The sequence below is a fragment of the Pagrus major genome, chromosome 6 (assembly GCF_040436345.1).
Source record: "Pagrus major chromosome 6, Pma_NU_1.0".
NCBI classification, from domain to species: domain Eukaryota; kingdom Metazoa; phylum Chordata; class Actinopteri; order Spariformes; family Sparidae; genus Pagrus; species Pagrus major.
The window spans coordinates 25,661,016-25,686,663 of record NC_133220.1 but is presented as its reverse complement, the minus strand read 5'-3'; the positions used below and the strand labels follow the sequence as shown (position 1 = coordinate 25,686,663).

The 25,648-nt window shown below is 43.4% G+C and overlaps 1 protein-coding gene across 1 annotated transcript; it reads right to left on the bottom strand.

Moving 5' to 3' along the window:
• LOC140998312 (RNA-binding protein Musashi homolog 1-like) lies at positions 1-23,957 on the bottom strand. Its single transcript, XM_073468570.1, has 14 exons — positions 23,893-23,957; positions 23,327-23,367; positions 22,482-22,563; positions 22,236-22,320; positions 12,145-12,186; positions 11,577-11,669; positions 5,640-5,688; positions 4,511-4,593; positions 4,267-4,384; positions 2,558-2,638; positions 2,012-2,068; positions 1,038-1,097; positions 691-845; positions 1-598 (listed from the first exon to the last, which is right to left on the bottom strand). Exons 1-14 carry the CDS (start codon positions 23,955-23,957, stop codon positions 557-559), a joined length of 1,053 nt encoding a protein of 350 aa, XP_073324671.1. The 3' UTR covers positions 1-556.
• Positions 23,958-25,648: the final 1,691 nt, after the last annotated feature.

Here is a 25,648-nt window from a genome sequence, read left to right as displayed (position 1 = left end):
TTAAAAAACGGACTTTGTTGTGTTTGTTCTTCCTTAGTTAAAAATGGTTTTTCGGACAAAGACCCATCTCGCACGGCTTTTTCTCTCTCTGTTCACATCAGTAACAGCTTTGAAGGATTTCATGATGAAACGACATATCACATTGAAATAAAATAATAATAATAATAAAAAAACTCAAAATAGTCCTCTGTGTCTTTGTCAAAGATGACAAGTGTTTCCTCAGAGATTTTTTTTTTGTTTTTCGCAGTTTTCTTGTCTCAGCTTCAAAAGAGAAATAAAGGATAACGGATGGAGGGAGGGGGATCTAGTTATTAGACTACATGAGGACAAAAAAGGAGAAGACGGGGACGTTATGTTTGAAGTGAGATTAGTACAGCAAAACAGAGTTCAGGATTTAAAAAGATATTCAGTCGGTGGGTGGAGCCACAGGGAGCCAGGAGAGCCCGGTAGAGCCTGTGGCCGGCCAATCAGGTTTGTGCCATCAGTGGGCAGCCAGCATTTCGATTGGCTCGTCAGCAGAGGAGAAGCCCTCCCGTCTTCAGTAACCTGAGCTGTCTCAGTGGTAGCCATTAGTGAACGCAGTAGCAATCAGAGGACCCTGAGGACACAAGAGAGGACACACTCTCTGTTAGCTCTGTGGATAATATGTGCATCCATGCATGTACTCAAGTATGTGCGTGTGTGACCTACCCCTAGACCGTGGCCGAACCCTGTGCTAGGGGCGGGGCTAGCGGCGCTGATGTAGCTGCTGACTCCTGAGTCCTGATTGGCTGCAGCATACAGGTCAGCCATTGGTCCAGGGCTGCTGGTTCCCAGGAAACCAGCTGTGCGTGAAGGGGTGGAGCCTGTGAGACAGGAGAGGAGACGAGTCAGGCTTCGACACTCCGGGCTTCACACACGCTCACACACACACATTAACACACACACACGTCTAAAAATATTCTTTTATTTGTCCACGCAGGACATTGTTCACACATTCTACCTCGGGCAAGCATACAAGTATGAACACACAGTCCTTTTCTTACACGCACACGTACCTCTAACTACTGCTGCTGCTGCGGCTGCTGCCATTGGTCCATATGCAGTCAGGGGAATGGCTGAGGGTTACAAACATGGTGTTATTGTGGATCGCTCTCATATCAGATCATAAGTAACAATCCACCGCTCAGCGTCAGCTGATCTGACATCTGCTCAAACACCTGCCATCCGATCTAAATCCAACTGGTGGAAGACGCAAAATCCCAAACCAACTGTATCAGTGTTATAACATCCAATAAAATCTGAATTTAGACTAAAATATTGCTCATGGTAAAAATGTGGAGGATGACGTCTCCAAGTAAAGATGCAAGTACAACTCAGCGCCACTAGATGGCAGCGTAGAAAGAGCTGCAGGAGCTGCTTGTAGATGTATTCACTAAACATCCTGAGGCTAAAAATAGCTCCTAAGTAGGGAGCTGGGAGAAACTCTTTAAAATAAGGAGAGTATTAGTCCTTAACTTTAGGTCTAACATTTCTACACTACATTTTTGGTCCAAGAGTAATTCACAAAGCATTTTTAACACTAACTCTGAGAGAATTTAGAGGGAAGTCAGTAAAAACCTACTTAATTGTAATTTTTACCAAGTTCTCTCAGTTGCTTTGCAAATATCTCTAAGACAAAACTTTGCTAGCAGTTTTAGCGCCGTTCAGGAGGACAGCAAGATGAGGCACAGGATTCACAGACAGTAAAGCTCATTGTAAGTTTAAAGGATTATTTGTGGGCTAACAGGATCACACACTCTCTAAAGATGCATTTTCACAGCAACATTTGACTGGAAGATACAGAGCTTGTTGTCATTTTTGCCCCATTTTACCACCACAGTAAAATGGTCCCTTGTTCCGGTAAACTACCTGACTATTCTCATCAAAGGAATAGTCAGGTTACATTTAGTGAAATGCACTTTCTTGCCAGCAGTTTCACTCACTGCTGCTGAACAGTTATTATTTGTTCTCTAGGTGAGGAGCCACTGACCTGCCAGCTCAGGGGGGTGGGATGATGTCAGGAGGGGGGTCCTCTCTAAATGGAATTCTAGAAACAGAGAAGGTCAAGAGAGAGCGCTTTGTAAGTACAGTCACCATCCACCGGCCACGCTACAAAGCCACATACACAGAGACATTTAGCCACGGCAGAAGGCTAGCGTGGAAGTTAAAAAATCTACTGTGGGGACAGACAGGAAGGTCGGAGCAAAAAGGAAAAGGAGGGGCGGTACGGGCAAATGAAAGGGGGTTACATAAGCAGATAAATAAACACAGAAGAATATAAAGGGAACGCGGGCAAATAAAAGACAAGACGTGAGGAGATATTTTAGAGAGGGAGGAGGTTTTGCAAAGACATTTTAGAAACACAATCTTAACTCTACAAGCAGCCACTCTGCTCAAATTAAGAATAAGTGTGAATATGTGTGTATGTGCTCTTGTAGTTTGTATACATTTCATTTGTACATCATCTACATGCTACAGACTGCACCCTTTAACCGTTCTTCTCACCCCTCTAACGCCGGGATGTACATGGACTTACCTGGGAACTGGTAAGTGTAACCAGGAGCAATGCCGGAGTAACTGCGGCTGGTGTAGGTAGTAGTCTGGAAGCCCGGGTAGCCTGTTAGAAAGAGAGAATAATCAGTTCAGTTAACCTGGCTGAATAAAGATGTGAAGACATAAATATGCCAAACTTTATGATAATTTCAGAAGGTTGATCAACTCTTTGACATTAAAATGTGTTAACCACAGAGACACCAAACACTAAATAGCTAAAACGCTATGTTGATTAATCAATAAGTCAATCAAAAGAAAGTTAGTTGCCAACTATTCTGCTAATAAATCCATCATTACAGTCTTTTTTATGCAAGAAAGTCACAAATTTGCCATTTTGGACTGTTGGTTGGACAAAAGAAGCAATTTTATAGTTGTCACTCTGGTAAATTGTGTTGAGTATTTTTCTAATTGTTTGCCTGCTGGAAAGGTTCTTATCTAACCAGTCTCCACTCAAGTATTTACATCTGCTCTGGTGCAGCCAGTATGCAAAGTATTCAAAATGTGTAATGTCACATCTTGTCATATCTCCAACATATCAGGAACAGTCCGACTACAGAGGCAGCAGCACTTCATGTCAACGTCATTATTATGTCGTATTTGTCACTCTGTGACGAGCTGGGCACAAGCGTCCTGCACAACACTTAAGCCTGAACAGTGAGTACAACAAAAACACCATCCTCATTGTTACTGCCTGAGAACCAAACAGACAGGTGCTTGTCTGGTCTGCAACCCTGACTCTAAAAAGGTTCAAATAAAATCGACTTGAGTAGCACATTTACAGAAGTGTTGATTAATTCTGCACCATAACTTAAACTGTTTTAAGACATATTATGGATGTTTGCTTGGGCGTTTAAATTATACACAATAAATACATTTTGTTCTGTATTTCTTTAAGGGTCTGGGTCATCATCGAGTAATTACAACTAAACCAGGCCTAATGAGCAATCGACGACCGATACTGTAAAATTCAAATGTCCAGTAGAGGGAGCCAAACAACCATAAATGGCACATGCCACTCTCAGTTTGTTTTCTCAATGAGAGATTTTACTCCAGTGTGTAAAACTGTATCGCCCTTCAGACTGTGACCTCTAAATTTATGATACATCAGAGCCTCATTCACTGGAGGTTTGCATGTGAGAATCAGCTCAGAGAATAATATCAACCAAATTAAAACACCAGCTTTAGTTCGAGGCAACAGGATTATTTTATCTTTAATATTTTAAAGTCAAGAAATATTACATGTAAGGACCCGTGGAAGACACTGTTCACTTGGGGGGTGTTTAGTTTTATATTGCAGAAAAAGATAAAGAGCACTAAACTGCACTCGACTAAGATTAAATGAGATCTAAAGGTGGAGCTGGTGACAGATATTTAGTTTCTGGATATAACATTCAAATATCCAACAAAGTTTTCTGACATTTAGAAATATTGTTAGATGTAGAATATTCTTCTTCATGTGAAAATGCCCTTAAATTTATCACACTTAACCTAAAACATATCTGATAAAACTGTCATTACAGTCAGTGTTTATGTTGTGTTAAGCTTCTGCTCTAAAGCACAACACCCACTGCTTATGGAGTAAACCTTTAAAGAGACCCCTCAGTGGCTGCTAGATTAGGCATGTGTATATGTACATACACTGTATTCACACATGTTTCTGGTTAAGTGTATATATTTGATTCTGGATCTTACCCAGCATGCCGATTCCCAGCATGAAGGCATCCATCCCGTAAGGCATCACTCTGGAGCGGCCTCTGGCTGAGCCTGTCGGCGTCATCACCTCCTTGGGCTGGGCTTTCTTACACTCGACCTAAGATACAGGAAGCCAGTGTTCATTAACAAGCTCAGTAAAAAATAACTATGTGACATAAACCAAACATACATTGGAGATTTCTTCCTTAAAGGAGTTTTAGTTCTGTTAGTGTGACATGCGTACCATTTTGTTGTTGATCTCATGGAAGTGGATCTCACACACTTTTTCCACCACATCTTCATTCTCAAAGGTAACAAAGCCAAAACCTGGAAGACACACAAACACACTCTTTTTCCAACACTTGACATCCCTGTTTGTCCCTTCCCCGAGGAGGTTATGTTTTCACCGTGTCTGATTGTTTGTTGGTTGGTTTGTCAGCAGGATCACACAAAAACTACTGAACGGATTTCCACGAAAACTGGACAGAGAATAGGTTTCAGCCCAGAAGAGACCCCTTTCACTTTTGACGCAGACCCGGATTACTTCTCACTTTCCTTAACATTGCGAGAGTTTTTCAACATTTTGGTAATTTGTCAGATTATAATGCATGGATCTGGATGACAATAAATCAGCTGTTTTTAGGTGGCTGGTATCTTTAAGAGAGTACAATCTGAAGTGAATAAAGGGCACTGTTGGCCCTCGGCCTTTATTCGCATTCGAGGTATTCGCTCTGCTGAGTGCCATTCTAGTTACATTCTGCGCTACCGCTCTGTCACAAAGACATGAAGCTCTCGTCAGTTATATTAAAAAAAAATGTTGTAAAAACACAGAATTTTCCATTTCAACAGTTCTCCTCAAAGAGTATATTTTCAAAAACATTTTCCTGATTCAACATCCCAGAAACTTTTAAAAACAGGTCACCTATGAGTGGATATAATACGACCATCACCGGCTATTTCTAACACAAGGAGCTGCCTACGTCAGGCCCGCCTGTCAATCAGCTGTTGGCATCCAGGAGCAGCAGCTCTGGGGTGTGGTTCAGCGAAAGCTGCGCCCAGATTTACTGTCTTCTACTACCAATTATCACATCCAATCTCTCCATCTCCGCCCTCCTCCTCTCCCTCTCCCTCTTCTCTCACTTGTCTCATTAAGTTACACCCTGGCCTGTAACCACCTGACCCCGTATCATGACCCTCAGCGGGCGCTGCACTTCTAACGAGCTGGGAGAGGACAGAGATAGATGATAGAGGGAGCGGCGGAGAGACAAAAGAGTGTGATATCCCCCCTTACACTTATGAGAACGTGTCTGTAGGTGTATGTCGACACACGTTAACATGATGTGCGTGTGCGAATCCTGACTCTGGTTACGTACCTCTGTGTCTGTTGGTTGTTTTGTCGAACATTAGCATGGCATCGTCGACCTGTGAGAACAAAGCAAAGAGTGGATGAGCTTGGACATACACACACACACATCATTACACAGCATGGGGTGCCATTGTCCCTCTTTAGCATTGGAGTAAGAGGGGAAAACAGATGGAGAGGGCGGAGGGGAGGGAGGGAGGGAGGGGTGACAGGTGACGAAGGAGAAAAGAAAAAGAAAAGCATGAGAGGGGGAGAAAGGAAGAGAGTGATGGGGAAGGCAGAGAGGGAGGGAGGGAGAGGGAGGGAGGGAGGGGGTGGACGCTGTGTAAAAATAAAATGAAATGCAATCTATCAAGGTGAAAAAGAAGTGAACGCTTCCCGTTCGCGAGGCGCTGGAGGAAATTCTTTCCCATTCTTTGCTCTGTCTGTCTTTCTCCCGAGTTCTCACAAACTGCTCTCTCGCTCTCTTTTCTTTCCCCTTTCATTCGTTCACCCTCGCTGTCTTTCTTTCCCCTCTCCACAAAGTTTACTATTCCCATGGAGACCCTGTAAAGAATTTCAATTAGAAGAACTTGCCCCCCCCCCCCCCACACCCCTCCTCGACTAATTTCAATGAATAGAATGGAGAGACGGGAGAAAAAGAGAGAGGGAGAGTTAGCATGTGACAGAAGAGGAGAGAAAGGGAAACAGTGACGAATAATGGGGCTGATAGAGAAACAAAGTTTTGACGGAGGATAGAAATTCTGTCAACCAACGTTTCAGAGCAGAGAGGGTAGAACAAAGTGAACTGGGGTCTTTGTCAACACGCTCTCCTTTTATTCTCCTTTTTTTTCAACTTTCCTTTTTGCACTCACTCCACTGCCCTATTCATATTCCTCCTCCTCCTCCTCCTCCTCCTCCCCCTTTTCACCCTCTATCCTCCCTCCCTCCCTCCCTCTCTCACTTGTCCTTCACTGGCAGGAAAGTTAGCAGCTTCGGCTCGAGCTCTGACGGCATGAGGAGAGGGCAGCCGAGGCCTGGGATCACTGTGGAAATTTTGTGTTTTCTGTCCTTTACCTGCAAAAACCACCGCGGCGGCAGCATTCACAAAAAACCTGCGACACGGCCTTCCTTCATCACATGGCGACACATGTGGATTATGACTACATGGCTATTTTCATGAGGCACCGAGCACTGAAACTCAAACCAGTGTAACATGAGTGGCGGAGGCCTCTGGATGACGAGGCCATCCGATTTCTAACCTTTACCTCAGATGAAAAACACCTCCAGAGCGTCTTCTGCTCTGATTGAGATCACGCCTGTGCCTCTAAAAGTGGCACATTTTCAGATTTTCCCTCCCAAATGATGAATAAAGATAGGATCAAGGTTGCATCCACCACCTCCCTGACCCTTTCAGCTCTCATCCTTATCAACATATAGCTCACACACACACAGAGCACCCCCTCCTCTTTCTGTCCTTCATTCAGTTTTTACACCCCCCTCCTCCTCCTCCTCCTCCTCCTCCCACCACCTCCTCTCCTCTCCCCTCATGCCTGCCTTCCACCCTTCCGGTCGTCCAAACTCAATGACACAGCAGAGAGAGCCAGGGAACAGGACAGTAAGTAGACAGCTGCAAGCCAACATGTTATCATAAGAGTAGAGTTACACGCACAGCTAGCCCTCCTGTTAGCATTAGCGACGTCTATTCTGGAAGAGATGACCGGTGGTTAGCATTACCAGGCCGGGGAGCTGCTCTGAAGCCAGATTTGAAGCCAGGAAGGAGATAACATTCTCTGCTAATATGGTTCATCTAATTGTCCTCCACTGGAACACAATGGTGTGCTGACTTGAGAAGTATTCTGTCACGTGTGTGAGCTTATGCTGTGGTCGCACACCAGCCCCTTGCCCTTGCCAAAACCAATAAGAAGACGATCTCCGATGTCCACTGCCCAGGGTGCTGTAAGACAATCTGATTGGATAGCTGTGGGGGTCTGAGATTGGCTTAGCAGCGGCTCAGTTGTTAACCAGTCCGCACGCATGCAGAGAGTGGAGAAAAGTTAAGGTCATTTTCTCATGAAGTTTCTGACATTCGCCAAAACAAGGGTCGCCTGAGATCATGTGCAGCTTTTTTTCCCGTGCGCAGAGTCGAAAATATCCAGTTTTTAGTGAAGCGTGCAGCTATTGTCTGAAGAACAAGCGTTTGCTGACAAGTCCATTACACTATTTGCCAGATTATGAAAGGTGGCATTCACATTTTTTCCCCTTCTGTCTCCTCACATCTCCCTCTTTCATTCTCTCCTCTCTCTCCGGCCATCTCTCTCTAAACAGGCCAGCAGACAAAGTGTTCAGTCAAGCCTCCTAATCGCCAGCTCACATGGGTGAGTGGAGTCCCAACTTTTCCCGTCTGCCCTGTCCATGCTGCATTTTTCATCTTATCCAGTCCTTCCTCTGCTCAGGCCTGTTCTCTCTTTTGATTCCAGAGGAGTTTAAAGGAGGAGGGGTTTAGATGGTAGTTCTTCATGTAAGGTAGTTTTAAGTGCGCAGCGCAGCGAGAGAGGGATAAAAAGCGTGAAAACAGGGATTTCACGTGGATTAAACATAATTGACTGTATGACAGAAACGCCTGAAATTCCAATTATCAAATTACCTAAATGCAACACATTTCCCTGCTTGACAAAAAAAAAAAGAAGGGAGGTTCTCTCAGCTCTCCGCCAGGTTGAGGGGGATTACAAGACCTCCACCTCAGGATTCAGGCTCACACAAACATGGCTGCTGTGGTCTTATAGGCCCGGGGACATTTAAGCACTAGGAGCTCAGATTTGTTCAAACCACACATTAACATCTGCCTTTGACTCCTCGGTTTGCTCCAAAACACCTGACGTGTCAACCGAGCCTCCATTTCAGTCGGCTCTAATGAAGTTTGTATAGGTGTGCTTTCAGAGGCGCGCGCCAAAAAAACAAACAACAGCATGTATCAAAGAGTTGCAGAAAATGCATAGTGCATTCTGTGTTTTCCTATGCGAGGCGGTGCCACAGTATGAAAATAAACAGGACACTGAGTCCTACTCCATCCTAACCTGCACCTTGTAACCAGGCTCAGATAATAAACAAGAAATACCTCCCGCTCAGCAGGAATGCACTGTGGGATTGGCGCTATCCTTGATACAGCTTTGGTCTCACGTGTCCAAACAGTCCAAATATTCCCTCATCCTGCGGAGGGAGTGTTGTCTTAGATATGAGTGTCTGTGATCACCAGGGAGAACTGATTCGGCACAGAGCTGCCATTTTATAAAGCACAGTCAGGAGGAAGCGTGACACATGTCACAACATGCACCTTACAACGAGCCGAACTGTGTGGTGGTCACACACGTAATCCACCGGGATCCGGGCACCAGAATTAGAAGGCGTCATTTTAAATTTGAACTAGCAGCACCTAAGATATGTTAATAGCCCAAACATGAGTCAGAGGCCAACTGAGAGGAAACGCAGCCAGACATCAGGCAGAAGGAGGTTCGTGCTGTTAATTTCTTCCAACCCATTAGGCCGACATCCTGAAGCCATGTTCATTTTCAGACTCTTTCCTGATCACCAACAGCAGAAACACACACTTAATGTTTGTGAAACTGGATCACTGGCTGTGAGTCTTACAGTCTTACAGTGCAAATGTATGCAAGCTCGCCTCCCTCCGCGGCGATGTCACACTTTCATGCGCGCACACACACACATATACACACACCCCTCTTTCCATTCATGCAAATGCACACTTCTTACACATTTTTTTTAAAGGAAACAAAAAAACACTGGATTACAGCGGGACAATGGGCAAAAGCAGGTCACCACGGCAACAAGCTGAGAGGGACTGGAGCAGGGTGTGTGTATGTGGGATGGGAGGGGAGTTGGTGTCTGAGGTACTGATTTTGGGTAAGGTGGAGGAGGGGGGGGCTGTTACAGGAGCAGCTGTTGCATTTGATTAGTTAATACTGAGGAGCCTGAACTCGACTCAAACACACTCCCAAACCCCCCAAAGTGGTAGTTAGCTAAAAAGTAACCAAACATTTCACGCATGGTGGATTCTTTGATACATTTATGGCCCATCAGATTGCTGTTTTTCCCTTTCACAGTCACTTTTCCTCCTCACTATCTCAACATTCCTCTTTTTCTCTGCCCTTCAACCCTTCCGAGTTCCCCTCCCTCTCTCTCCATGGGGGGTTGCTTCTTCCCTTTCAGTCCCCCGCCATCTCCCTCTCCTCCTCCCCTCCTCTCGCTGTTTTTTTTTTTTTTTTTTTGTCCTCCCTCTCCCCAGCCACTCATCTGTCTCCACAGCATGTGTTTGCCTTTCACCAAATTTCATTCAAAGGAGCAGAGCAGGACAAATGTAGCAGGCCAAAAACACTAAGATGCGATTGGAAAAAGAGCAAACCAGCTAACAAAAGGGATAAACTAACAAACTAACACTGTGGCTGGCAGAGCGGGCCGTCAGTGACCACACAGCATCTTCTTTTCCTTCCTTCTAGTTCTTCCTCTCACTTCTCACAACTTCTTTTCTGAAATTTTTAGCACTTTCTGAACATTTTGCCGTGCCTCAAGTGAAATGAAATGGGGAAAGGAGTAAAACAAGAGGCGAAAAACAAGCTGAAGCTGAAAGATGTCAAAGGGATAGGGCCAGTAGATTAATATAATCTATCAAAGGCACAGAGTCCATTAGAGCAGTGGTTCCCATCCAGGGGTAATTGTACCCCGGGGGGTACTTCTGCAGTTGCTGGGGGGTAAGTGGAAAGATTGCGCAGTAGCTCAAGTAATTTGATAAAATAGAAATCTTGATTTGATTTAAAATATATGTCCACATATTGAGTCGGCTTTAACACCAAAAGTTGCCACTGAGTGTGTGACAACTAGCAAGAGTGTGGAGAAGCATAGTGAAACAGTTGACATTAGCTTAAATTAATAGATGAATAGCTATAAAGTTATCAATAAAACTGAAATAGACTATTTAGTTATTAACAGATTACTGAAATAGTTAATAGTAATGGACACAGACGTTGAAATGGATAGCTTGAAGTTGTGGTTAATGGTTAAATAGTTAGCTGAAATGTAATGGATATTTGGTTGACTTAGCTAAAAGTAAAATGGCTGAAATAGTGCACACTAGCTAAAAGTAACGAATTACATAGATAGCCTAGAGTTATAGATAACCAGTTGAAATGGTTAACTAGTAGATAGGCTAAATAACATAGCCAAGAGTAATGGATACACAGTTGAAATAGTTCGCTAAAAGTAATGACTTAACAGTTGAAACCGTTAGCTTATCGCTAAACAATTAAAATAGTTAATAGCAGGCCAAATGGTTCAAATGTGTAGTTAGTAAACAGTTAGCTAAAAGTAGGCACTTAACAGTTGTAACGTTAGCTAATGGACAAATTGTTGAAATAGCTAATAATTAAAGAACTGTGTGATTGTAAGTCAAAAGACAAACTGAAACAGCTTATAGCAATGGATAAACTACTGAAATAGCTAATAGTAATTGATGAACAATTGAAATAGTTAGCTTTAAGTTATTCATATATTTTTGAAATAGTTGGCTAAAGAATAAAACACTGTTGAAATAAAAAGCTTCAAATAAAGCTTCAAAAAGTAATTATCTTGTCTGCTAGCTTCTGCCACTCCAAGAGTCGCACTATTACAAATGTAAACTTAACAAAACCGGTCAACTGTATATATTGTTGTCAGATGCATCATATTCGATTTTATAACATTATTAGTTAAATGACATCCTGTTTAAACTCAATTCAATGTGAACAAATATGTATAGTGATTGTGGGCGGCTGGTGGTGAAGGGTTAAGTTTATCTGACCAGGCTGTTGGTCTGACACAAAAGATTGGGAACCACTGCACTAGAGAATCTGACAGACAGGAGCTTATCACAGGGTCCGATGGACACAAACAGATGCCAGATTTGTGTATAGTTTACCTTTCCAAACTGGTCGAAGTAATGCTTCACATCTTCAATGGTGGTATTGACTGACAGTCCTCCGACAAAGATCTTCTTTGTCCTGGTCACCAGCTAGAAACACAGCACAAGAAGAAGGCATCGTTTACCACTAATCACATTAGGCAGGGGGTAGATGCCAGTTGATAAGAGACTTGTGTTTGTTGGTGTTTATCTAATCTCAGAGCTTTTCTGAAAGCTCTTCTGAGCATTCAACCGATTTCCCTTCAGCTGAAAGTTTGCTACATTTAGGGCTCGGAGGTGTGTGCATGCATACAGGTGACTACTGTGCATAGGCATTCACCGATGTGTGTGCCAGGACATAAATGAGCGTGTGCGTGCATGTGTAAGATGCTGGCTGCTGACGGGTTGGGGGGGTTGGGTGGGGTCAGGGAACGGGGTCACGGTGTCAAGATGGACAAGTGGATTGCCGCTCCTCTTTGGTCACTGCCTGACTCTAATCCCAGCCAACCAGGGCTGAGCGATGAGAGGCGACAGATGACATCATCACTACTCCTCCCTGCTGTTAACCCCTTCAGGGTGCACTCACCTTAGGCTGAGCCCGGCGGGGGAACGCCACCTTTGGGTCGATCTGTAGGGGAGAGACGAGTTGAGATGAGTTTTGAAGTAGAGGAAAAACATTCCTCTTCTTGAAATGAGGTACACATTTAAAGACATCCTATTGTGGATTTGATTGCAGTTGTGATGAATTGTGCAAATCGTGATAGGCCGGCGCTACTTTATTACAGATATTTCGAGGATTCTATTAGAAGTGAGCTTTTGTTGAAGCTTGGTTTGCTTCTCATTGTGTGGAGACTCAGACCCAACCAAAAATAATACTTTTTTCCCCTCCTGGCCTTAAAGAGGCTCTGTGGAAGTTCTATGTTGTTGAAGTTTATGTTAGCGGACTCCATTTTTAAAATAACATTAGCTACTGTTGCTCTCCGTTAGCGGGGTGGAGAGAGGCACTGCGACAAGGGAGAGCAATAGAAGAAGAACAATAAGAAAAACGACTTAAATTATTAAAAATCCAACCCGAGTCCTTCACAAAGAAGTCCAGCAGCATCAAACAACTTAAACAAATAGTCCACAGGCTTCAATAGGCAGAATTTTACATTGAGCCCCTTTAATCAAGCGCAAAATGTGGGAAAGTATTGATGTGGTAACCCTCACAAACTTGGCTTTAATGAAGGTGCCAAATTGGAAATGCATGCATCAAATTATGTAAGGAAATATTTCACAATTGATGTGTTACATGGTAACAAATATAACATATATTTCTTAGATTTGCAACACCAATCACAGATGTAGAGCAGATATTATACGTGACCATGTTTTACAGCAAAAGTGAGATTTTAACACGTCAAAATCATGTTCATAAGAGACATGATTGAAATGAATCAAAGTAATAAAGTACCAATTTGTTAAAACAATGTTAAACGTGCTTTTTGGGCTGCTAAAGAGCACTTTAGGGTTCAGGTTATGGATCCGTCTCTTCCTGGACCGGGAGGTAGACCTCTTCTTGCACAGAACACCCACCTTTAAAATCCCCTCCCCTCCCCCAGCGTAAGTTTCTTTGAGCAAAGACACCAAATCTCGACCATGTCCGGATATGTAGTTCAGCAGCTGATCCTGTGCTTGTGTAAACTGAATTTCACTCTGGGCGCCAATGAATTATCACACTGTTAACCAACTAGAATAAGTTACAACACAGAGCCTCTAAGTCTGAACCAATCTGAAGGCCTGCAAGTCCAAAAATAGAGCGTATGCTAATCTGCGCGTATGTATAGTAGACCCTTGTTTATGCAAGCCCCAAAAAATCCAAACACACCAGCCAAACAAACAGGCGGCAGGGAACAAAATACACAGTGAGACGTGAATATGTACATTTACAAACTGACACAACTAAATGCATCTTAGCTACAGAACTAGACAGAGCAGGACAGTCTGGAATCCAAAATGAGCATTTAATATTCTGAATACATTTCAGATGGATATATGTTTTTTTTAAATCTCACAAATCCAGACAACCTCCATTTTGGATTAGCCAGATTTGACTGCATCCATATTTCTCCCAAGTGGAATGTCTCAGCAGTGGTCAAGGTTACAGATAAAATTAGAAGCAAATGAGTTTTGAATGAGCTGGCCTTTAATAATGCTAAATATGCAAAGCCTGGCCTGGCATTTTAAATTTGCGAGGAATCTTGTGTTATTCTCACTCAAGCCAACGAGAGAGATGATTTTAGGTCACAGGACCTTGTGGTGTATTATGGTCTTAGACTTCCATCTTTGTTCTAGTAATTGGATGTGTGAAGCGAAACCCCTTGTGTCTCACACGGCCGCTATCAGAGGTATTGAATTGATATTGGCTACTAAAAGGAGCCTATCAAATGGCCAGGAATAAGCACTTATCATGTGAATAATACACACAATACAGGGCAGGGTGTTCATCCAATATTCAAGCAATCCTTTCATCTCTTTCCTGTGATAATGCCCTGCTTCTGATGACAAATCTACAGACAGAAATATCCCACGAGGACCTTTAAGAACCTCAGATTTAACACTGCTTCGAGAGCACAGCGCTGTGTAACTAAGATGCAGCTGCAGCGTCCTTGGAAGGGATTGCAGAAGGACTTTGCACCTTGAAGTGGGACAAAAAGACGAGGAGAGCCATGTCACCTCCAGCTGGTCTGAGCACAAAAGACAAAGGTGACAAGGACACGCGAAGCCACCGGCGACTATCGGCAACAGCAGTGCGCCAACAGAGCGCGCTCACAAACAATGACAACACCGCATTTCTTACCAGATCTGTGCTTAATGTTACATTACAGATATGTGGCTTTATACTGTGGGATTACCAACACTGTACCAGCTGAGGAGAGCAAAAGACACAAATGCTGTAGATGTAGTCATCTCAACATACTGCATGTCTCACTGTTTAAATCTTTGCAGTACTAGCGAATCTGTACTACTGAAACACTCCTGTATTCCTGTTGTCCATGTATTTAATGAGAAAAATACAACAAGCGGAGAAACGTAATAAAAAGGAGAGCTGCAGTGACCTCTGAAGCAGAACACAATGACAGACCCACAATAGAAGACTACTACAACAGGCAGTAATGTAGATAGTCACGAGGGGAAATAAAATCATAATGCGATTATTTTTACGATAGGATTCAGTGGGAATGATCATTTTTGCATCCCCATTTTCATTGTCATTGAAAAGAATCTATTATGATGATGTGTGTTTGTTGAGGTCTGTAACAAACAAACACGTTTTCCTACATCTGTAGAACATTTAGTGGGTCAGGGCATCTCTGCAGCTCTACAGTACTTCATTATAATGCTGTTTTTTTCACACATTTTACATTTATCAAAAAAAATGCTGCTTCTGCGTTTTGGATATTGCACTTGACATGTGCAGCCCTGTGAATCACAACATATTATATTGTGCAACGTTTTTTTTCATACATTTTTCTGAAGACTTTACAAAATCTGGTGTGGAGTGGTAGAAAATTCAGGCAACATGTCCACTGTTTCCTCCTAACTGAAAGTGCTGAGAGGTAAACGGCCTCTCGTGTTCAGGTCGGCCCACCTGCCTTTAACTGCTTTAGTCAAGACTAGAGGGCAGGTGCTGCCCCGAGGCCATTATGTGGCAGAGACACAGACCAGGAGTTGACAATGACAGCAGTCAGAAACCAGCCCTCACATCTGACACGAGGCTGCAGTCACGTCCAGTGTGTACAGAATGTGAGGTGGTTGGTGAAATATTCTCAAAAACAATCTGTACACGCTGAAAAACACTAATGTCCAACAGCCCTTTCATTTATTAAACAGCATGTGGTGATTTTGAAAATCAGTCTTTGTACGATCTAGTTCCTCTCCGGCTCGGCTGGAAACACTGGCAATTTTTTGAAATCCAGTGTGGGCTATCAGAAAATGTGAAGTTCAATTGAAATATTGTTTATTAACTGGACGCTTCATTTTTTGGCTCATTCAGTAAATTAAGCACCTGACGAATCTTGCTGTGTCATCGTCTTGATCCTACAATCGTGTTAAACGTCAGTGTAATCAGAGAGTTTACAGTGAAGGATACCTGGGCTGTGCGATATGACGATATATATCGTGTGACTATACAAAACACTGTGCTCTATCGTTTATATTGTGTCGCTTATCACAATCTTTATTGCATTTTTTTCTGTCATTTGGACAATTCTCTGTGCTCTTCCGCACAGCGCGGGTGCGGGCAGGAAATTTGCATGAAGGCAACACGAAAGAGACTGAACCTGACACAGAACAGGATCGTTCCAACCAGGAATCTTACCAGCAAAGACAAAACAAGCAGCTCGTACCTAAAAGAGGAGCTACTTCTAAAACGGACCAGAAAACAGTACTTTGACTGTTTTTCATTTTTATTTTTTACATTTTTATTTTGTATTTTGTTTCATACTTAATTGAATTTTATTTCTAGCTTCAAAATAAAAGAGTAATCCCCCTTTATTGGACAGTTATATAATTTAAAGGTGCATTATGTAGTTTTGGGGAAGGAATTTTAATCAGAAGAGAAAAATTCATTCATTTGCTGATTTTTTCTATGCCTAAACAAACTCTCTTTGTTTCCATGTTTGAATAAACAAACTGACCTCAAATTCTGAGTTTGAATTTCATCGTCAAAACTACATAGTGCCCCTTTAAAGTGTAATAAGAAGTAATTTTTTTCTGTGTAGTCGATTTGTATACTATATAAATCTGACTATTTATTCATCGAATTAACAGAAAATGTGCTTTATCGTGATATGTATCATTATCTGCATATGAAATGACCCATATCATGATTTTGGTCATATTGCACAGCCCTACCGGTAGACAGTAGAGAAAAGTCGGGTTACAAATATACAAGTTGGTATATATCATCATTTTCCCGCCCATATTTCACATATTGTCAAAACACCAATTATTTCATAGCTTTCAGATGATCAAGAGCTCTGAAAAAACAGCCTAAAATACAGAAGGTTACCAACTAGACTAGGTTAGGCCTAATGCAATATCTGTAGTAGTGCTACTACGGCTACATTCATGCCATGCTGTTAAAAAATCATTCCACTTCAGCGAAATAACAGAATATATCTAACATGTAATTTCTACATCTGGCTGTACTCAGAGGAAGGCTGTAATAAATGAAAAACTAAAGCATCTATCAGACTGGCGGATTAGCCTCGAGGAAGACAGATAGGCCACAAAGCAAAAAGTAAAATGACTTAGCCAGGTCACCGTTTGCAACACTCAGAAATAACTCTTCAGAGGCTTGACATTAAGAAGTGGCTCTGCAATATAGCAGTCCCAATCAGCAGCCTCGAACAGTGCTGGAAATGTAACGTCTCAGGGAGGAAAAAAAGTTGCTCTTCCCAGACTGACACAGAAGAGTTATGACTGAGTGTTCGTGAAATGGTCTGACTAACATCCTGCTTCATGACATCCAACCTCCGCTCAATATCTATGTAGCATAGTGACGGCAGAGCCTACGATATGATTTAGGTGGTTTAGCTTTGAAGACTAGACTAATCTACGACCAATAGTCACCTCACGTGGCCCAGCGCTTCCACCAGTGTTACAAACTGGAAAACAAAAAAAAAAAAAAAAATAGAACGTCAGATCAATAGATGGAGGGGTGAGAGGAAAGGGAGTGTGAAAATGAGAAAGCACAGGGAGAAAGAGAAGGCATTCATTTGGAAAACAGAGGCAGCCCATGAGAAAGTGGGCCTGTCCAGTGTAGCGGTGCAGTGGGGCCGTCCCAGCAGGCAGCCCCTCTGATTTCATTAATTAACAGGACAAAGAGTACAAAACAGATGGGCCCGTAGAGGAACTGGGGCTCCCGTGCTACCCCCACAGGCACATATACTCACGAGCACCATCAAACATAAACACCAACACATGTATACAAAGTGACACACATATACAGGCAGGAAAACATGAAATATTCACCCTAATCCACCTCATCCAACAAGTGTATCCCCGTCATGCATATAGACATTAAAGCTGACACATTTTGGCCAACCTGCCAAGACATCCTTGCAACAAAATGGCAAACACCCACGCTGATAAAAAGGCACCACAGGCTGCCCCATTATGCCAATATAATCAATATAAGCTAAACAAAAAGCTATAAACAGAAGAGGAGACAAAAGGAGCTGGCATGTCAATGCATGCACACAGAGTGAGAGGGAGAGACTTGGTTTGGGCTCAGGCCAGCAGGGTCAATCTGCACAGCTGAACAATGGCACAGTAATTAGTTAACGAAGCTCACTAATGAGGACCCCCCCCCAACCCCCCAACCCAACCCCACCCCTATCCCTGTTACCCTGCGAAGGCGCTTCGCCAGGGCGGGTGTGTGTGGTGGTAGTGGTAGCGGGGTGGGGTTGTGCACATGTAGCATGTGGAGAGAACCCTGGATCCACCTTCAGAGCAGGTCCAGGCTTTATCCCCGGATCTGAGGCCGCAGCGCATGGACCTCGGAAGCCCAATCCAGTTTGTTTCCTTCAATCCGATTAGTTGCTTTTCAGATCTATACTAATTACAGCACGGGAGCTGGGCCTCCCACTCTCTCTCTCTCTCTCTCCTCCACCTTCTCCACACCCCCCCTCTCTCTCCAGTTTTGTCCACGTCAGCATTAACAGCTAATCTCCAGTCAGGAGCGAGGAGCTACAGTGCTAGCATCTCCACTCTCCATTTACCAGGTGTTAGTTAGACCAGTGGGCACGGCAGACTGTGGTGCCAGTGGTCCACAGAGGCTGCTGCTGACATGTGTTGTTAGAGAGCAGCTACATTAGCACCTTGCTGATGACTACGACTGCACAATCACAGGCGGCCGTGCAATTACCACCTACTAAAACAGACTTGCAAAGGGCATACCTGTTTACTTTGTGTAAAAAACAAAAAGATAATACGAATCTTCTGTATATTCTTCACTTTTGCCATTCCCTTCATCTTTATCTTTTAAAGGTGCAGGTGTAGTTTTAGGGAAGACATTTTAATCAGAAGAGAAAGATCTACATTGACTGATTTTCTTTTATTCCTGAACAAACTACATAAACAAACTGTCTTTGTTTTCATGACTGAATAAAGTGTAATAAACAAACTGACCTTGAAGGACAACACAATTTCATACTGTTTCACTTTGTTTATATCTGGCGGACCCTGCCACCTTTCTAGCTTCAAACGGTGTTCTGGGGACCTTATTTTCCGCTGTGAACAGCTCGTTTATTCAGTTTAATACAGAGTTTCTATTATTGCCTCAATAATATCGTAAACATTTCAGTTCTGAGTTTGAATTTCTTCTCAAAAAACAACATAGTGCCCCTTAAAAGTAATGATATTTGTTGTGTTACACTTTTTGGGGTCATTTTGGGATACGACCCTTAAAAACATAACACATATGTAATCACACATCACCCCTGAATGCATAAATCCTAAGCACTCACTGATGCACTCTGAATATGGCTAAAGAAACAAGTTAATTTCTCATCAGGCCAGAAAAATACACAATAATCACCTTATTCACCTGTTTCCGTGACGCAAATTTGTGTTGACAAATCTGATGTCATACTCTACATAAATGACCCTTTGTCTCATCTGAAAACTAAAATCACCCTGCACGAATCTGAGTGAAGAATAGGCGGTTTTGGAGAATATCTGGCCTCATCTCTTCTTCTTCTTCCCGTAACTGGTTCCAGTAAAGGATCTCTCAGAGAAAACAAATACCAGTTGTGCCCTTCTTCTCTGTCCAGGGAAACACAACAGCACGCCACTGCCCTCGGGCCAAACTCGGCCCGACAGGAAATCTAACCTCCAACCAAAACAACAACCTCAACAGAGCTCCCTCTAAAAGCAACAGACAACTCTCTCATTTGTTGCATTTACATTTACAGCCACACAGGTACTGACAGTATTCAGTCGGTGGCTTTTTGCTCTCTAAGGCTGGATGAAACAATACAGAACATGACAGAACTGTAAATGTTTAATACCACATGTAACCAGCGGTGTGGACCTTGCACCACCAAATGCAGTTCACTTCTCACCATGTGTGACCTCACCCAGCACCCTGCTGCTCTCTCACATCCCTTTCATTCACCTTCCTCGTCTTCCTGCTTCAGGTCTTGTATCGCGTCACAAACCAAAGGCTCAGCATAAAAAGGGGGAAAAAAATCAGAGTGTTGAATATTCTTCCTCATTCCAGAAGGAGGAATGTCTTTCTCACATCTCACATGCTGATCAAACAATAGTTATTCTCCTCTAAATGTGGAGAGAGGGAGTGGAGAAGAGGCCAGGTGTGAGAACACAGAAGAATAAATAAATAGCAGAAATAATTCAAAGGTGTGGGAAATGTTGGACAAGAGGTTGATACCGTAATGCTTCGCTAGAATTTAGGGCTGCAACTAACCATTTACTAGCACAATAAATCGAGTCATTGTTTAGTATAAAATGTCTTCAGATTACTTCTTTTGTCCAACCAACAGTCCAAAACCCAAAGAAAAGATTTATTATCATAAATGACAAAGTAAAGCAACAAATCCTCACATTTAAGGAGCGGGAACAGCTAATGTTTGACATTTTTTTGTGTCGACAAAACAAACAGCGAGTCATTTTTCTTTCTACTGACTGATCCACTAATGATTGCACCTCTGCTAGTTATTACAAATATTCAGTCCAACACTGTGGAATTTGACCCATAGTTGGCTTTAAGCTACCTTCGATTTTACAATTATTTACAACACCCAAAATGGGAAACTGTGTTGCCTAATACAGTGGTTGGAGCTCCAAATGAGCCGTTTTGCTGCTGCACAACATTCGCTCATTTTGCGTCAGTGGTATTTTACGTATCGTCGTGGAATTAGGCTGTAAGCAACAAAAAACACAGTCGAAGTTGCTGCTGCCTTTAACGACACAGCCCTCACAAACCTGAGAGGTTTGTAAACGCACGCGGAAGGAAAAAACAATCACGGGCTCCTGTTTCCAAAATGGAATGACAAAATGGCAACCATACCCGTGTTTAAACCGCCTGGTTGGATAAATGGCACCACGGCGCGCTTCCCCTGCAGACTGCTGCCACAACAACCTGAGCAACCAAAGCTGCATTTGAGTGGGGCATTATAATTATTATTGTTTAGCCTTGTGCTGTATTTTGGTTTATAATAGGGCAACGCCTAACCCCACCACCAGTGGCCTGCCAGGCTGAGCTTCCAAAGGCTTCTGCCTCCAAACTAATGTTCACATCACACACACACATGCACACACACACATGGTCCGGCTCTCAAAGGCTCTGGCTGTACCTAGTTTTAATAGGTAATATGACTCACCAAGTAACACTTTTCAGTTTCTAAGAACTCACACTCAAGCTAAATGAAAAAACTTGACAGATTACCAGCAGCAGTACTTATTTTGTAATAAAAATTAAGCAACTGTGCAGAAAGATCCAAATCTTTAAAGCTGCAACAGAAGACACACAAACCAAGTGTAAAGGTCTGTCATGACGTAACATTATCTGTGTGTGTTAGGGCTCTGCTACCCAACCGAGCCTGGTGTCTTAAGTTAATGCAAAATAGCCGAGAAGTTGTTATGGAGACATAAATCCCATCAGGCTGTGCAAGTTACAGGACTGTCTCCTGTGGCCGGCGTCCCCCATGGCAACAGGCTTGCTCCAACAACTAACCAACTCTACCTTTCTCCACCCCTGGGCTCGGCTGCCTTTCTGTGCCACCGATTTTCACTCTCAAATGATCCTATTGTGTGGGTGTGTGTGTGTGTGTGTGTGTGTGTGGAGGCCTATGTATGTATGTGTGTGGTTAGGAAATGCCAGCAACTGACGAAGACACACCCAGTCAGTCGCCCATCTCTACGGCCGATCTACATGACCAAGACAGCGACATTCACACCTTCATAGATATTTAAATCTGACTCAGCAGCCTTGAATCCCACTAAACGGCCGAGCCGCAGGGAGCCCATGCAACTGAACGCGAGCATAACGTGAGCTCTGGCCTCTATTTGGTGACTGATTTGTCCCAATTACCCACATTTGAAATTTCATGTGTCGGCTGTGTAGGAGGGGAAATCACAGAGAAACCCCCTGATCGCAGTAGTTGTAAAAACAAACCACAGCATCAATATTTAAATTCAGACTCATTTGGACCTCACAGGCTTCCCCCCCTGACACCAGTTTGGGAACCACTGCCACAACTGTTTCCTCCCCTCAAACTTTCTTTTCCTCCCCGCTCCTCTGCTGCCATTAGAGAAAGGGTGCAGTTATTTTCTATGAAGAGCAAACTTGCAAGCCCTCTGCATAAACCCTTTGAGGGTTTTTGCAGGGGCTCCTACCCCATTCAGGTCCCCAGGTAACCATGGCAATGAAGACCAAGAAAGAACGCTTTCATGTTGGCGCCCTGAACCGGGATTTGGAGGGGGAAATGAGCAGAGAGAGGAGGAGGAGGAGGACGGAGGAGGGGGGCAACACTCCCCAACCTTACAAGCCATACGGTTGGAGGCAAAAAAAAAAAAAAAAAAAGCACTGAAGGGGGGAAAAACATGCGACACAGAATGAGAAAAGTTACCCAAGACAAGTCAGTGGCAGGGTCCTGCTCCTCTACTCACCGTTTTGGAGTCCAACTCGTGTCTGTTTTGCGCCAAAACCTTCTCCACACCGGCTTGTTCTGCGTATGTTACAAACCCAAACCCCCTGAAAAAGAGACGAGAACATATACAAGTTGTATTTAAAACAAAAAAAAAAATCAAAACGCAAACTCACTTCACCTTAAAAACAAGTCTCATGGAAAAAAGCATGGCAGAGCGTGAGGCATCCAGTGATAGGACGGCGGAGCGCACACGCCTCCTTCTTACCTCGACCGCTTGGTAACGGGATCCCGCATCACCATACACTCCTTCACCTCGCCAAATTTACAGAAGTACTCCTTCAAGCCCTCTGCGGGGAGACAGCAATGGGGGGAACAGTGGTTAAACACATATCAAAGCAGAGGTGACTTTCCCTACAAGGCCCCGGTTGGTAGGTAGGTAGGTGAGGAGGTGATGTGCTGCTGGCAGTGGCTGGAGAGAGACAATGGGGGTCGGGGCGGACCACGTTGTGTTTGTGTCCCTCCAGTCCTCCAGAGATTGTGCACGGGGGCTATCTGGCCATTCAGCATAATGGCCCATTAGGCCCTGCGGACCACAAACAAAGCTACACTTGGTGACGATTGCTGTTTTGACACAGCAGCAGAGGCAGCGGCGGCAGCAGCAGCGGGATAATAACACGGGCCATCGCAACAAGAACAAACTGTATTCACGCACCAGCCTGCGCTCTTAAAATAAATGAATGGATTCATCGGAGCGCGACAATAAGGAAAACAACACACACACGAGCGCGGGCATCGACGCGAGCCCAACTTGTGCTACAACGCTCGATAATCGATGACTTTTGCTTTAAATGCCCTTCTGTGCGCACAGAGGCAGACAAAGTCGTTGAACGTGCATGCATTTCCCGTGTTAATCTCCCTGCGTCTCGGCAAGTCTAAATCCTAAGAGCTGATCCTTATTGAATAGGAGGCTTTGGTTGAACTATTTACAGTGTCCCCCCCCCCTTAAACTTCAGGAAGCCTCGCGGGTAATATGGCATATATTATGGAGCCAGAGAGGGAAACAGGAGGCTTTCATTCAGACTTATTAAAGTAGCGTGCGGGACAGCTCACCTTGTGTTGTCTGCCAACTCAGACCCCCGATGAACATTTTGCTGAATGAGAAGAAATACAAGCCGTAAGTCACACAGAATAACATTGGAGAGGAGGTGGGGAGGGAGGGGGGGGTAAATGAGAGGAGAATCATGTGTAATATTGCATCAATAAAGTAAGGAGAAAAGCATCGGCCATGTTGCGAAGTCACCAATCGGCCAGTCGGGCCGTTATAATCCCCTAGAGGAAGGGGAGAAAAAAAAAAGGAGAGGATTTTCCAGATGATGGAGGAGAAGTTGCGATGTGGCCTTCTGGAGGAAAAGCGAGATAAATAAACAAACAAGAGGGGGAGAGAGGAGGGGGAGAGAAAAACAGGCGGAAAGCGGCGGCGCGTCTGTGTCTCCTCTGCTGAGTGGATCCATCCCACACATACAGACACACACACACACACACATACACACACAGCGTGCTTGTCTTTTGTCTCGGCGCGGCTCCGCTCCCGCACTGAACTCAACTAAAGTCCAAGGTGAACTCAAACCGGGCCGAGAAGGCGAGCGAAAGGCAGGCGGCCGGGCTGAGGCTGTTACCAGGGGTCGTGGGGGGAGTTGTCCGTGCCGGAGGACAGGCTGCTCTGGCTCCCTTCCGTATCCATTCTGCTCTCCGCTGGTATATTCCCGCACTGTGAGGCGAGGAGAGGCAGTGAAGCTCCACTGCTGCTGCTGCTGCTGCTCTCCAGACTCAGGGGCGGGCAGCCGAGGCAGGGAGGGGAGGGGAGGGGAGGGAGAGGAGGTGGGGGGGGAGAGGTGGGGGTGGGGTGGTTGAAAAGGAGGAGGGGTAAGCGAGGAAACGCACACACACACACATGCATGCACACACGCTCGGAGAGAAGCTCCGCCTCTACCTCGTTTTCCCGTAGCCTACCCGGGCCTCGGACCTCCCTCCTCCCTGCCTGCTGCACGTTGCCTGCCTCTATTCATGCTGCCAGTGGCGCTCTCTCTGTAGTGTTTCCCCGCCGTTCTTGTCATTGGTTGATCACATCAGCATGGCCCATTAAAGCGTTTTGAATGTTTGGAGATCTGCAGAGGGCTAGCTATTTTTTCTCCCTCTCTCTAGTCGATATTGTACCATTATATTGAAGAAAATATCTGGAAATAAAAAAAAAATTTAAAAAAAAATAAAAAAGAACAAGGGAGCCAGTTCAGAAGACAGATAAAAAACATAGCCTACAGGAGCAGCTTTGATGGAAAATAATGCTCTCCTGCAGTGCCAGGTTAGATCTCAGGTGAAATGAGGTGTCTGTAACAAGAACGGTAATTGCTCCCTCTCCATTTAGACAGACACTCAGGCTACATGAAGCTGCTAGCTTGATATGAAGTCATTCCTATGATTTTACATTGCATAGAGGTTAAGATGTCCTCTGTTATTGTTGTTATCTTATGTTGTTATGTCATGTCTATGTTATGTTGTGTTATGTTATTATCATGTTATGCTATGTTACCTATGTAATGTTGTTGTGTTATGTTATATTATATTATGTATGTTATTATCATGTTATGTTATGTTATATATGTTGTTATGTTATGTTGTGTTATGTTATTATCATGTTATGTTATGTTACAGTGTTATGTTACATAATACGTATGTTATGTTGTTGTGTTAAGTTATATTGTGTATGTTGTGTTATGTTATTATCATGTTATGTTACGTTGTTATTTTATGTATGTTGTGTTATGTTATGTTATATTCTGTATGTTGTGTTATGTTATTATCATGTTATGTTATATTGTTATGTTATGTTATGTTATATTATATTATGTATGTTGTGTTGTTATGTTGTATTTTGTTGACCCTAACTGATGTATTGTGAAGTAAATTTATATGATGCAGTGTGATGTGATATGTTCTTATGTAATGTAATATGATATAATATTATCTTATGATGTGATGTGAACTTATATGTGATTGTATATGATGTATTATAATGTAATGGGATATGATCTGATATTTCTAATGTGTTCTCTTATGATATAATATCAAGTGTTCTTATATGATATAATGTGTTGGGTCTTATACAGTATGTGATATCATATATATATGATATGTCATATTATTTATGATGTGATGTGATGTGATGTAATATAGGGCTGGGCGATATGGCCTTTAAATATTATTGCCATATTTTTAGGCTATATTGCAATACACTATACATATCTCAATATTTTAAAATCTCCTAAATGCTAGGGTGGGTGACATAATCAAACACCACAATATTTCTGACCATATACCTCAGTAACGATGTTGTTATAGGGATGACTATTGGTACTTAACCCAAATTTAACCCAA

Coding starts and splice junctions, on each gene's coding strand:
- LOC140998312 (XM_073468570.1), bottom strand. CDS start 23,957: ATGGATACGGAAGGGAGCCAGAGCAGCCTGTCCTCCGGCACGGACAAC. Junction 22,564..23,326: donor GAGTTGGCAGACAACACAAG/GTGAGCTGTCCC, acceptor GTCTCCCCGCAG/AGGGCTTGAAGGAGTACTTC. Junction 4,594..5,639: donor AACAACCAACAGACACAGAG/GTACGTAACCAG, acceptor TGTGTCTTCCAG/GTTTTGGCTTTGTTACCTTT.